This window comes from Rhinoderma darwinii, chromosome 11 (genome assembly GCF_050947455.1).
Source record: "Rhinoderma darwinii isolate aRhiDar2 chromosome 11, aRhiDar2.hap1, whole genome shotgun sequence".
In the NCBI taxonomy this organism is placed as follows: Eukaryota; Metazoa; Chordata; class Amphibia; order Anura; family Rhinodermatidae; genus Rhinoderma; species Rhinoderma darwinii.
The window spans coordinates 52,302,769-52,317,713 of record NC_134697.1 but is presented as its reverse complement, the minus strand read 5'-3'; the positions used below and the strand labels follow the sequence as shown (position 1 = coordinate 52,317,713).

The 14,945-nt window shown below is 42.2% G+C and overlaps 1 protein-coding gene across 1 annotated transcript in view; it reads left to right on the top strand.

The window, feature by feature from the left end:
- PDLIM1 (PDZ and LIM domain 1) overlaps window positions 1–14,945 on the top strand; it is a 65,209-nt gene that overhangs the window by 36,008 nt on the left and 14,256 nt on the right. Inside the window, exon 4 of the mRNA XM_075841465.1 lies at window positions 13,506–13,696. Within this exon, the coding sequence (XP_075697580.1) occupies window positions 13,506–13,696 (191 nt within the window). The remainder of the gene's footprint in view (window positions 1–13,505; window positions 13,697–14,945) is intronic.

Sequence of the window (14,945 nt, the reverse complement as noted above, 5' to 3'; positions counted from 1 at the left end):
CAGGGATCGAACAACAGGGCATGCTGGGATTTGTAGTTTTAAATTCATCGGTGGGACACAATTGTGTTGCTTGTAATTGTGCAGTAAATGAACTTGCTCCTTTAGGCTGGATTTACGCGATGCAGTCAAAATGCGGTTACAGGAAAAAAAACAACGCATTTTGACTGCTCCGTGTGAACCCAGCCTTTGGTTAATAGGTAATTAATTTTCTGCTTGTTTGCGGTAGCAATCCACTGCAAAAAGGGTTTTGAAACACATTGCAAACACTGTAGTCATTCCGGTAATGTGACGTTTCTTATTTATACTTAAGGCTGGATTTACACGAGTGTGGTGTTTTTGCGCACGCAAAAACGCAGCGTTTTGCCTGTGCAATAGCCACTTAACAGCTCCGTGTGGCAGCAGCATATGATGCGCGGCTGCGTTCTTTTCGCGCAGCCACCATCATAATGACACTTCGTTTGGATGTTTGTAAACAGAAAAGCACGTGGTGCTTTTCTGTTTACATTCAGAGTTTGACAGCTGTTGCGCGAATCACGCTGTTCGCACGCAATGGGTGCGTGATTCGCGCAAAACTCCCAAAGAACGGACATGTCGTGACTTTTTTTCAGCGGACTCACGCTGAGTAAAAATCACGGACACGTCTGCAAGGCCCCATAGACTAACATAGGTCCGTGCAACGCGCGTGAAAATCACGCGCGTTGCACGGACGTAATTCCCGTTCGTCTGAATAAAGCCTAAGAATGATAGATTCTGCACTTGAGTTGATCTATATACATATCCATATAGCTGTGCGTCATGCCGTTTTCATAGCTAATGTTTGTGTGTATATAAAGCACAGCTGTGACTTGGTACAGTGTACACTATGCTCATCTACTATAGAGATAATGATGTTTTACGCTTTTCTACTGCAGAGCACATTCTGAGAATTTATGAAGATTATATTAGACTACATATATAGTTCTTTTAAGGGCTTGTCCACACACAATGAAATTTCTACAGCAATTCTGTTCAAAAACACAGGCATTTCGCTGCGGCAAGAACGCACCATTTCCTGCGCTTTTTTTTACGGCAGAAAATGGTGAGTATTTTCGGAGTTTTTCACAATGTTAGGCTTTATTCAGACGAATGTAAAATACGCGCGTGCAACGCGCGTGATTTTCACGTGCGTTGCCCGTAGCTATATTTGTCAATGGGGCCATGCAGACATGGCAGCGTTTTTTGCGCAGCGTTGCTCCGTTGCCAAAAACTCACAACATGTCCGTTGATTCAGCGTTTTCAACGCATCACGCACCCATTGAAGTCAATGGGTGCGTGAAAACCACGCATGTCGCACGGAAGCACTTCCGTGCGAACTGCGTGTTTGCGCAACAGCTGTCAAAAGGATGAATGTAAACAGAAAAGCACCACGTGCTTTTCTGTTTCCGAACATCCAAACGGAGTGTCTTTGCGATTAGCGAACCCCGACAACCGAAGCTAACTTCACCCGGCAAAAAAAATTCCGGTCCGCGACGTCGGGAGACATTCACTGTGCATGGTGCTGAAAGAGTTAAACTGTTTCAGCACCATGGACAGTGACTTGCGATCCCAAAATACATGAACCTGTAAAAAAAAAAACTAAGTTCTAACTTACCGATTACTCCTGTCTCCTTCCTGCAGTCCGACCTCCCGGGATGACACTTCAGTTCAAGTGACAGCTCCAGCCAATCACAGGCCAATCACAGGCTGCAGCGGTCACTTGGACTGCCGCGTCATCCAGGGAGGTGGGGCCCAATGTCAAGAGAGGCGCATCACCAAGGACGCGTCACCAAGGCAACGGCCGGGAAGTTCTCGGTAAGTAGGAACTTTATCTTTTTTTTTACAGGTTTTTCGCTGTTGTGTTCGGCATTCACTGTCGAGGGTGCTGAAAGATTTAGCTCTTTCAGCACCTTGGACAGTGACGGGCGTCGACAAGCCTCATCTCTATGATGCCGGCTGCGCGAAAATCACGCAGCCGCGCATCAGACACGGATGACACACGCAGCTGTCAAATGGTTTTTGCGCGCGCAAAACGCTGCGTTGTTTGCGCGCGCAAAAACGCAACGCTCGTGTGAATCCAGCCTTAGGAGATGGAGACATCTGAAAAATGCAGGAATTGACATGCTGCAGTCCGAAAAATAAGCACCGCAGGTCAATCCCTGCTCTGAATTTTTACGCAGCATGTGGATGATATTTGTTAAATCTCATCCACTATGATGCTACTGTATTCTGCTGTGTTTTTCCAGTCTTGAAAAAATGCGGCAATTCCGCAGCGTGTGGCCGAGCTCTTAATACTTAATAATACTAGAGAACACTTTTGGTGCCCACGCGCATAGCAGATCCATAGGGTCTCTAAGTGCTACTGTAAAGGATCCATGCATGGAGGGACCCTTTACGGTAGCAATTAGACACCCTATAGAAACGTATTATGGACCTATAGGCATTCTATGGGCCACCTTATGGTGCCTCCGAAAACCCGATATTCTACCCTGGAAGCAATGCTTCTAAGAGTTAATACCTCCATAATGCGGCATGCCATTTATTCTTTTCTCACAGATTTTTATAAAATCTGTGAGAAAAAGCCTCTATGTGCCTTCAGATAAAATAGGAGGCACATGGAGGTAGAGTATGTGTGACTTATTACAGATACGTACAACAGGGATCCGTGATACTGTCGTGAGCATGAAGCCTTAAAGTGAGTCTGTTGCCAGAAGTTCCGTTTTGAACTAGCATCATGCTAATCTAGTTCATGCTAACCTGATTTTAAATGTTTTCCTTGTTCCCCAGGGTGCCTGTTTTAGCATTAAAAACATTCTTATTATGTTTATGCAAATTAGCATTTTGGTGCAACAAGGGCGTGTCCGTTGCACCAAAATGCTAGCGCATCATTGCCCTGTTCAACCCCCCCTCCCTGCTTGCTGTGATTGACATGGGCCAGGCAGGTTACTCGGCGAGTTCACGCCTGGCCCCCTAGTGTAGTGAACGCGTGCGTTCCTACTCCTTGGCGCATGCGCAGTATAAACAGTATGTCCGCCATTGTAATCGGCAGTACTGCGCATGTGCTGATGAGGTAAAGCAGAAACCTTGGGGAATAAGGAAATACAATTAAAATCAGGTTAGCATGAACTACAGTTAGGTCCAGAATTATTTGGACAGTGACACAAGTTTTGTCATTTTAGCGGTTTAAGCCCATATTGATAGAACTGTATATTCAATATGATTTGGTAAAGTGCAGACTCATCTTTAATTTGAGGGTATTCACATCCTAATTTGAGGAAGGGTTTAGGAATCACAGCTCTTTAATATGTAGCTGCCTCTTTTTCAAGGGACCAAAGGTAATTGGACTATTATCTCAAAAGCTATTTAATGGGCTGCATGGGCTATTCCCTCGTTAATCCATCATTAATTAAGCAGGTAAAAGGTCTTGAGTTGATTCCAGGTGTGGCATTTGGAAGCTGTTGCTGTGAACCCACAACATGAGGTCAAAGGAGCTCTCAATGCAAGTGGAACAGACCATCGTTGGGCTGAAAAAATTAAGAAATCCATCAGAGAGATAACACAAATGTTAGGAGTGGCCAAATCAACAGTTTGATACATTCTTGAAGAGAAAGCGCAAGTGGAGGCCTGGACATCCACGGAAGACAACAGTGGTGGATGATCGCAGAATCCTTTCCATGGTGAAGAAAAACCCCTTCACAACATCTACACAAGTGAAGAACACTCTCCTGGAAGTAGGTGTATCAGTATCTAAGTCTACCATAAAGAGAAGACTTCATGAGAGCAAATACAGAGGGGTCACCACAAGGTGCAAACCATTAATCAGCCTCAAAAATAAAAAGGCCAGATTAGACTTTGCCAAACAACATCTAAAGAAGCCGCCCAGTTCTGGAGCAGCATGAAACGAAGATCATCCTGTACCAGAATGATGGGTGGAAGAAAGTTTGGAGATGGCTTGGAATGGCTCATGATCCAATGCACACCACATCCTCTGTAAAACATGGTGGAGGCGGTGTGATGGCATGGGCATGCATGGCTGCCAAAGGCACTGGGTCACTAGTGTTTATTGTTGATGTGACTGAAGACCGAAGCAGCCGGATGGATTCTGAAGTGTTCAGGGATTTACTTTCTGCTCAGATTCAACCAAATGCAGCAAGGTTGATTGGACGTCGCTTCACAGTACAGATGGACAATGACCCAAAACATACTGCGAAAGCAACTCAGGAGTCTTTTAAGGCAAAGAAGCGGAATATTCTGCAATGGCCAAGTCAATCACCAGATCTCAACCCGATCGAGCTGCATTTCACTTTCTTAAGACAAAACTTAAGGCAGAAAGACCCACAAACAAACAACAACTGAAGACGCTGCAGTAAAGGCCGGGCAAAGCATCACAAAGGAGGAAACCCAGCGTTTGGTGATGTCCATGAGTTCCAGACTTCAGACAGTCATTGCCTGCAAAGGATTCTCTACAAAGTATTTATTTTAAAAACACATTTTATTTATGGTAATGTTAATTTGTCCAATTACTTTTGAGCTCCTGAAATGAGGAGGTTGTGTAGAAAAATGGTTGCAATTCCTAAATGTTTCACAGGATATTTTTTGATTAACCCCTTGAATTAAACCTGAAAGTCTACACTTCAATTGCATCTCAGTTGTTTCATTTCAAATCCAATGTGGTGGCAGCAGAGCCCAAATCGTGAAGATTGTGTCACTGTCCAAATAATTGCAGACCTAACTGTATATTCGCATACTGCTAGTTCAAAATGAAGTTCTGGTGACAGACTCTTTTTAAATTGCATAACAAATGAATGGAGCTCTAGAAATACCAGTTGTATAATAACCCTGCTGCGTGAAATCAAATGATTACAATTACTAGAACGATTGTCTCGCAATTCTTTGTATTTATATAATAAAGTGAGAATAAATACAAATGTTAGAACTGTGTCTCCACCACGCATGGTTTGGGGTGGATTCTCGCATGTAATGTTAAGAAGCATCGGTTTGGTTATCGCCACATCACATTAAATATTCTTCATTTCACAAAGAAGCTGAATAACTCCCCTCTTGGCATGAGAGATGCTGCATGCATGGCACGACCGCTCTAATGGACTTGTCATATGCTGGTATTCACAACGCGAGCTTAAACCTTGCATCCTGCAATGTGAATTTTGCAGAAATATATATGTAGTAAAGTCAACGTGATATATAAAAATATATTTAGATCTAATATTTTGATTCTGTAAATTTTTATGATGTGCTATCAAACTCTGTGTGTACCTGGAAAAACGCGTTATGCAAACCTTATGAGCTCTGCTGCATAACTAAAAGAGCTTACAAAGGGTAGGAATATATATATTTCCCGCCATCTTGATGGTTATTTAGGGAGGCTGTTTAGTACATGTTAAACCTTTACTTCAGCCTTATTTAAGATGGCCATAGACCTAAGGTAGTTGTTGGCCAAATGATCATTTGTCCAACATCGGTCTTCCCTATTCAGCTTGAATGTGTAGGCGCGTTATTTTATAACGGAGAGAAGTGGGTGTCAGACGTATCTGCTCATACTTATGGAAACAAAGATCCAACCTGTCTGGTCCCTTTTTCTGCTGACGAGAGATGTTTGGGTACAGTTCTGGATCTATATGTGGATGCCTTCAAAAAGGATTAATTCGCAAATCTCTCATGACTGTAGTAAGCTTAAAAGTGGATCTGTCCTTAAAATATGTTGCCCTTAAACATTATAATGACCTGTCTGGCTATCATACCAAACACCAGAAAATATTGTGCCGTTTGGTTATTCGCTCAACAGAAAGACAACACCAAACTGAACTTCTAAGTTGATCCCGATTGCCTGTCGTGGCCTCAAGACCCCTTACCAATGATTGACTGCAACTAATGTATGAGCCTGTACACATGAGCAGCCATCAATCATTGGTGAGGGGGCGCCACAATATCTTTTTTTTTTTTTTTTTTTTGTGCTGTCTGGTATAATTGCTCTCCTGACCGGTTATTATAATATGCTTATATAATGGTGGTTTCTCTTGGCTCAAATACCCACAAAATCTCTCTCAGACCGGAGCAGGCAAAACTAAATTGGGTATGATCCAACAAATACCCTAAAAAACATATATAAAGTACAGTGAAGTTTACCGCTCAGACGGCACTGGTAACAGTCCAATATCATTCAGTATGGACACTCTCTCCCAGAAAAATGCAGTGGACAGTCCGCAATCCAATGAGGGTGTGGATGGTAATTCTTATCCTTGTAGTTCCACCGAGCTCCTTATCGTCTCTCTCCACATTCAAAGAACTCCTGGTAGGAAAAGGATCTTATGTCTCTAATAGATGGAAAAAGGAAGACACATAGTGCAACACCCTCTGAAAAAAGATTGCTCCACGCCAAGTTTAATCCATACTCACAGAAGTAACAAGAAATAAAAGCATCAAGGTAAGTAAAAATCTTTAAAATTTCTAAGCGGCACGCCAAACACTCTCGCCCGACCCTGGGTTTCGCCCTTCCGGCTTCCTCTGGGGAAGGGCGAAACCCATGGTCGGGCGAGAGTATTTGGTGTGCCGCTTAGAAATTTTAAAGATTTTTACTTACCTTGATGCTTTTATTTCTTGTTACTTCTGTGAGTATGGATTAAACTTGGCGTGGAACAATCTTTTTGCAGAGGGTGTTGCACTATGTGTCTTCCTTTTTCCATCTATTAGAGACATAAGATCCTTTTCCTACCAGGAGTTCTTTGAATGTGGAGAGAGACGATAAGGAGCTCGGTGGAACTACAAGGATAAGAATTACCATCCACACCCTCATTGGATTGCGGACTGTCCACTGCATTTTTCTGGGAGAGAGTGTCCATACTGAATGATATTGGACTGTTACCAGTGCCGTCTGAGCGGTAAACTTCACTGTACTTTATATATATTATAATATGCTGTTTTGAAATGCCGGCAGCATATTTTTTGACCGCTCCACTTTGTCACCTGTGTTCTATTTTTGTATGTTTTACTTTTTTAGTGGTTTAATATATTAACATATTTAATAGCAATGAATTTGATTTGGAAACCACTTGGTATTCCTTTATATAATATCTGTTGTTTAACATGAACAAACAGTATTATACTTGGACCAGTCAGCGAACAAGCAGATAAGTCGTTAACTTATCTGAAATCAAAGGGTTGTGTCCATCACAGAAAGTGATGGCATATTGCTAGGATACGGCATCACTTTCTGATCATTGGGGTCTGACTGTCGGGACCCATTCCGATATTGAACGGGACATAGCTAGTATAGTGCTCTGGACCCTTTAGGCCAAATGCACACTATGTGTATTACATGCGTATTTCCTGCGGCAAATCCGAGGTCTAATACAGTACCAGCAAAACTTTAAATCGTTTTCTCATCTACACGTAATTTAAAATCCGCAGCATGTCCATTTGTCTTGTGTTTCCGCCTGCAAATTGTATCTGACAAGTTTATAAAAACAAAAAAAAGCACATAAAACTGCACCTATTTCTGCATGAAAATGTTAAAAACGCACCTAAGCATGCATCAAAAAATGCACTTATAGTTGTGTATTTTACCGCCGGAATTACCTGCGGTTTTGATGCACGTTTTCTCAACCAAATTACGCAATGTGTGCATGCGGACCTATATAATTCAATGTGGCCGTTCATGCGACCGTTGTTTTCAACGGACCGTGTGTAGGGTCCATGAGAAAATAGGACATGTCCTATTTTTTCACGCTTCACGCATCCCTCCATAAATTCTAGTCTATGGGGGATGCGTGATATCGCGTCCCGCAGAGCACGGATGCACCCCAGACGCACCACTAGCCTTAGTGTTTTTCCCTGCACAGCAGTGCTCCGGCCCCCTTGCTGTGCAGGAAACTGCAAAACCGCTACATTAAAGTAAAGCTAGCGATACACTTTTGATAGTGGTTGGCCGAACGATGGTTCATAGACCGCTATTCCTCCTGACTTCCCCATACACATGCACGCTCAGCTCAGCCTAGTGATTATGTTTTCAATTAGAAGAAGGGAAAAAGCCACTGCCAGACTCCTCTGGCAGTGGCTTATCTACTAATGAACAAACTGACTGGACATATTGAAATTCAACATGTCCAACCCTCCTCTCTCGGGACGCAGCCATACACATTAGATGGCCTGCGGGTTTGGCCGACATACATCTAATGTGTATGGCCAGCTAAAATGGGTTTGTCCTGCCGTTCCCTGCACAATGGTTAGCCAGAAGCGCTCTTGTGCAGGGAAAAACTTTTGATGGGGCCACAGCGCTGCTTTAGTGCTGCCTGCCCTTCAATCTCTGGACTGGTGAGGGTCCCGGCAGTTGGACCCCCACCGATTAAAAAGTGATGGAAATTACCATTGTTACCAGTCCAGTTTTATATTTGGCCATTTATTGATTGTCCCAAGGGTGGGTCCATTTCAACTATGACATTCTCATTTTGTTTGCCTTTTTACCAGTTAAAACATTGAAATCTTTCTCTTTTTTTTTTTTTTCGGTGGCAGCTGCATTTTTCTGGGTAATTCATAGAGAAGTGATTCTTACCGGCTTGTGTAGGAAACTGACGTAATTTTGGTTAGTGTTCAAGAGAAATACATTACTATTTACATTAATCTGATTCCAAATCTGAACCTTTCTAAGCTCATTTATTATACAAATGACAAGGCCATTCTAGGATAACGTTTTAGTTATAATAAACACACATTGTATAAATTATATTCTGTACAACATATGGAGAAAATTATTTTTCCTCCTATAGATTGAGCAAAGCTGGATTTGTCATTTTATAATTTCTATTCTTCATTTTCAAGCATCAATATGCTTCATTGTATAGTGACTCATTGTTAGGCTTCATGCACACGACCGTAAAAACTCCCGTTATTACGGGTCGTAATTACGGGCTCATAGACTTCTATTGGCGACGGGTGCCTTCCCGTTTTCTCACGGGAAGGTGCCCGTGCCGTTGAAAAAGATAGAACATGTCCTATTTCAGGCCGTAATAACGGCACGGACAGTCCATAGAAGTCTATGGAGCTCTCGTAATGACGGGTGGCTACATTTGTGCACCCGTCATTACGGCAGCGTTGCTAAGCGACGTCAGTAAATAGTCACTGTCCAGGGAGCTGAAAGAGTTAACTGATCGGCAGTAACTCTTTCAGCACCCTGGACAGTGACTACCGATCAGTATAAACCTGTAAAATATAACAATAAAAGACGTTCATACTTACCGAGAACTTCCTGCTTCCTCCAGTCCGGTCTCCCGCCCGTTGCCTTGGTGACGCGTCCCTCTCGACATCCGGCCCGACGTCCTGGATGACGTTTCAGGCCATGTGACCGCTGCAGCCAATCACAGGTCAATCACAGGCTGCAGCGGTCACATGGACTGCCGCGTCATCCAGGGATGTCGGGCTGGATGTGAAGAGAGGGACGCGTCACCAAGACAACGGCCGGGTAAGTATGAATTTCTTTAACTTTTATTACAGAAAGGGCTGTCCCTTCACTCTATCCTGCACTGATAGAGAGAAGGGGCTGCCGATTAGTGCAGTGCTATTTTGCCGCCAAAAACGTGCCCGTAAATATGGGTGGAATACGGGTGACACCGGACCCATATTTACGGGCACGGGTTCGTAAATACTGGTGCAAAACGGGTCGAATACGTGTCACACTGGACCCGTATTTACGCCAGTATTTACGGGTGGGAAAAAATACGGTCGTGTGCATGAGGCCTTAACCGTAGGCTACATGTAGATCAAGTACATAAAAGTAGCCGATCATATTAATGGTAGGAGAAAACCATAGCGTACAATTTAAGATGCAGTGAGTTGGCAAAACTTGGTTACAAATCATTAAGTAGGATACCTTGTAATGAGAAAAGTCTGATGCAAGTCCAACTAAGGTCGAGTTCACATTTGCGTTCGGGTTTCCGTTGCTCTGCATCATCAGAGCAGAACAAAAATACTGGGAGCTTGGGATCCGTTGCAAGATGGAAACCATCGGTGCCCGACGGAATTCATTGACTTTAATGGGTTCCGTTGGGCCTCTAACGTAGTTTCCGTCATCTTTCCGGATATACAGTATGCAGCATGCTAGTCTATTTTAGTCTATTTTGTCTGTCAAAAATCGAATCTGTGATGAATACATGATAATTACATCTGAGCCTCCGACTGAGATGTAAACCGTCCCTAAGGCCCCATGCACACGACCGTAGATTTCATCTGTAATTAAGGACTCATTAATTTCTATGCCTACTGACACCTTCCCATATATTTACGGGAAGGTGTCAGTGCCGTAGAAAGGCTCCGCAAAAGATAGGACATGTCCTATTTTTTTCTTTTTCTGAACTAGGTATAAGTTTTATGTGACATGTCTCCAGTCTTTCAATTGCCAAATAACCGCACACTCGTATCACGATACATGGGAATAACATTCCTTCCATCAGTGCAGATGACATATGAACTTTTAGTAACTACAACTGGTGAAATTAATATTGATTAAAATGTTGAAATGTAATAATTGGCAAAAAATCCCAGCATTGGTTACACACTGGACGCACAAGAAATATCAACATTTACGACCTAATAGGGTTTTTGGGAGTTCCGCCTTCTCAGAAGTTTTCTTTTACTCGACTTTGTTTTAGCTATGTTGTTGCTTGGCCTTATTATTGCATCAGAACCTGGACACAAACTATAAACATCAGACATTTTAATGAGTATTCCCATCTTAAGACACAGTATATGCCATAAATGTCTTCTAAGGATCATCACCGATTTGGATAAGAGGGACCCATACTGTACGGCTTGGGTGCGGCCCTCTCCATTTAAGCAATGTAGAGGGGCCGGATGCTGCTTGCAAGTGTGGCCATATTATATAATTGCTTAAGATAGGAATACCCCTTTAATATTTTAAAAAGTTTAAATGTACTCAAGTTGTCTTTATTCTAGTCTCCCTGAAATATCCTACATGGTAGTTGGCCAGCTGCCCACTTTTATCACGCGCCAGCAGAATACACAATAATTGTAGTTTATTGCGGGGTAGTTTCCTGTGAAATTGCATACATAGCAATTCAGAATCCTAGATGTCGGCGGACAAGGTGTTAATGGTTTGCTCTGATTTGAGGTTTCGTCACTTTCTGCCGTATTTGTCCTTTGTTGATCTGTTTCCTGAGAGACGTGATGTAATTACATGGGAGCGTCAGCCAGCGCTACGTGTGATAAGAATAAAGTAACCGGCACAAGATATAACAGGACTATTGTTCCATGCACTGGAGCCATAATTACCTCATAGGTATGGAATGTCAGGGGACGATGGTATTTTTGGAAGTCGATTGAACACCTTCAGTGCCAGTCATTTAGATTATTGTCTGACCATGGGACGTTTTTATTTCCACCGCAGATTTTTGAAAACAATAAAGGGGTTTACGCTTCCAGCAAATCCAACTTTTATTCTTTGTATAACAAAAAGTTATACAATTTTTCCAATATATTTTTCCGTATAAATTCCTCAGGGTTTTCAAGATCTCTGCTGACAGTCGATTAATAAGAACATTCCTAGTTTACTGTCCTGGTCATGTGATGGACACACAGGTGCACAGCTCATTACAGCATGTGGATTTGTATGCCCTGGAAGTAAACTATTAAGGTTCCTATTGAATGACTGCAAGCAGAGCTCTTGATAACTCTGTATAATGAAAAGGGAACAATTTTCCAGTATAGTTTCTGTATCAATTCCTCAATGACTAACCAGTGGTGTAACAATCTTGGTGAACAGGGGGTGCAAATGGGCCCCAAATAGGAAAGGGGACCTGCCCCTTTTCACTGGACGTGCACCACTTTTAACTGGATCCTGAGGATGCGGTACCAGTTGAAATTGAAAACTCTCACCGCCCCTCTGTGCGCCTATTTTCCATGCGCACACCAGGCCCCAGCACATAAGGTCTGTGCCGCGGCACATACAAGGTCCGTACACTGGGCAGCCTCAGTGCATAGTATGCTGCATCGCATACAACGTCCTGACACTGTCCAGCGTCCGAAACTTGTATGCCGGGGGCCGTATGTGATTGGCCCCGAAGGCAAGAGGTGAGTAGATGTGTTTTTGCTGTCTAATCTGGGGGAGGTCTGTGTTTTATGGGGCTGAGCACGCTGTAGTTGTGCCCCTGTAAACTACCTTTATTTGTGGAAAATCGAATACTTTTTTTTAATGGCTCTAAAGCCACATACATCTGCCCCATCATGACATGCATCTATAGCAATGTGAGGAGGTTATCTATGAAGACATGTAAAGAAACAAAGCCTCTTACGATGTAGCCATGGGCTTGAGATCCACTTTGGGTTGCCACAGGAAAACCAGCAGTTCCCATGTTACTGTGCAGTTGGCACGCTTCTCCCAGTTCTCATGTTATTGCACTGTTGGCACACTTCTCCTCCTGCCATGCATGCATGATATAAACATTCACTAACTAAAACTGGCCATAGACCTAAGACAATTGTACCATTCTGTTATTTCCCAATTGTTGGCTGTTAAAGGACCACTAAAAGGGATTTGTTGGTCAGTCGGCAGAATTTTCTGGGGGCTCCTGAAACAATCTTGTAGAAAACTTGCAGAAAACACAGGGGTTAATTTCTTGACTATATTTTATATATAATTTATTTGATTCTTTTTAATAACTATTAACTGATACTATGAAGGGTTATAAAATGTATAGCGTACAGACATGGATGATACTGTACTTGGGGTATAACACGATTTCCCAGCATGCACTACAAAATAAGTAAAATCCCTTGCATATGTATACTATATTATGAGGTTTCTTTGTAGGGAAAATTGCAGTCATTTGTACCAACCAAAAACTCTGATTAAGTCCGTATTAAAATGAAACCAATTTATCTGTTATGTTAAAGCTCTTTTGTTAATTATATTATTATATATCTGTCTTTGCTTTGATTTAAATTTTATAAAGATGAAAACTGCAAGTAAAGATAATTATTCATATAATCTCCTAAAATCAACTCCTAGAAGATGTGTGTGCCTGGAGATTTTGCCCAGTGTTGTAATAGGCAGAGCTGGCATGATAGCAACCAATCAGATGTTATTATTTTATTACCTGAGCTACAAAAATGGAAGCTGGATTCTGATTGGTTATTGTGAGGCCCAATATCTATTTTACAACACTGAGCTGCCTGAGCACAGGGTAGGAGGTATTTTCATGTGGATGAAGGACAGAAATGATCCTTATAGGTGGAACTTTTAACAAGTTTAGCCACAAGGGTGTCCTTTTTGTATTAAAAGTTTAAAATTTTTTGAGTATCTGTCATGGTTTTGGGAGGCTTCCAATCTGCTCATGGAATGCTCCATCACTGGCTGATAGGTGGAGTAATGCTGTTCTGTATTGCATGACTATCGGCTGTCTTATCACTCCACGCGTGCATGTTAGAGACACTTCTGATTTTCCCTCTGGTCCCGTTGCATGCAGGAAATAAAACAGATAGGAATTGCACACAATCGAAGTGCTATGCCGTTCACTGCCGCCTCTGCTTCCAACACCCCCAAAGTGATCACTGCCCAGTACAACAACCCAGCCGGCCTCTATTCCTCTGACAACATCCAAAACTTCAATAACACTTTGGAGACCAAATCCTCTGGCGCCCAAGTGCCAACTAAAGTGTAAGTATATTCGTATTGATATTGTCAATAAATTGCACCTTCTAATATAATTTTAGGACTAATATATATATGTGTGTGTTTTTCTTGTTCTAAACTGGCTAATAATGTGATTTCCTTTCCTAGCATCTTTTTAGAGGGTACAAGTGATGTTGTTACCATATGAATGCAATGTAATGTGACCATTTTCTTCCTCTTCATTCACAAGCATTCTACGGATGATTGACCAATGGGAAACTAACCGTATGTTTTGTTTTTTTCATTTACCAGAGACCTGTCCATTTTCAGCGTGCTTTCAGCATGACTTACCAGCCACTAAAATCACCAACAGGCTCCATCAGGTGCTTTCTCCTTAATACGATCTGCTCCTAGTATATAATAGACCTGTTAGTGCCCCAAACTTGACACCCCCTTTCCATGAGCTAAAGGAAGCGGGGAAAATACAGTCTATAAAGTTAGTGCCCCTATGATGTCATTCATTCCTAGTGAATTGATTGGCTGATTAAAAAAAATGGCTGCCTCCAGTTTTTGTTGACCTTAAAGTAGAACTATATGACCTTCTGAATCTGTTGCAGCTTTTTTATTGATTTCATATCTCCCTTAATATCTAGAGGGTTACGTTTGCAGTTGAGTTAGAATATTGAATAGTATTTTAGTGTTAGTGACTGGCACAATTGTCACACTATGTGCTCGAGCTGTTCTGACAGTTCTCTGTAGAGGTCATTCATATCAATCCTGTAGCCACTAGCCACATCCGTTATGCCCAATGTGTTCATGTTAACTGCTCATTAGATTTCTATGATACTGATATAATGTCATACATTATTTATTATCCAGAATATTTTTTTTTATTGAGGGCTGCTTTTTATATACGGACTGTGCAGTATATAGGAATATGATTGCTGTGTGCAGCTGTATACACAATATTAACCTTTTACATTTCCTTCCTTTTTGTTGTTCATCTGTCATGAACATCTCTCTATCTATGAAATTTCACCTCATACTGGTTTCTAGTCCAGTTTCTCCCTCTGCTATGTTTAAAGCTCCCTTGGCTTCTCTCTATCACCCTCTTCAGTGGCGTACTGCCCCTGGCTCTTTGCAAAGGAGGCACAGCACCTCCTCCATCCCAAATCAAGTACGAGTGGTACCTGAAGAGTTAAAACACGCTGCACAGATTTGTCCCAACAGTCCTGTGGAGGTGGATATTCCTGGACTCAAGGTCACCCACAACCAGTTTAACTCCCCATTACAG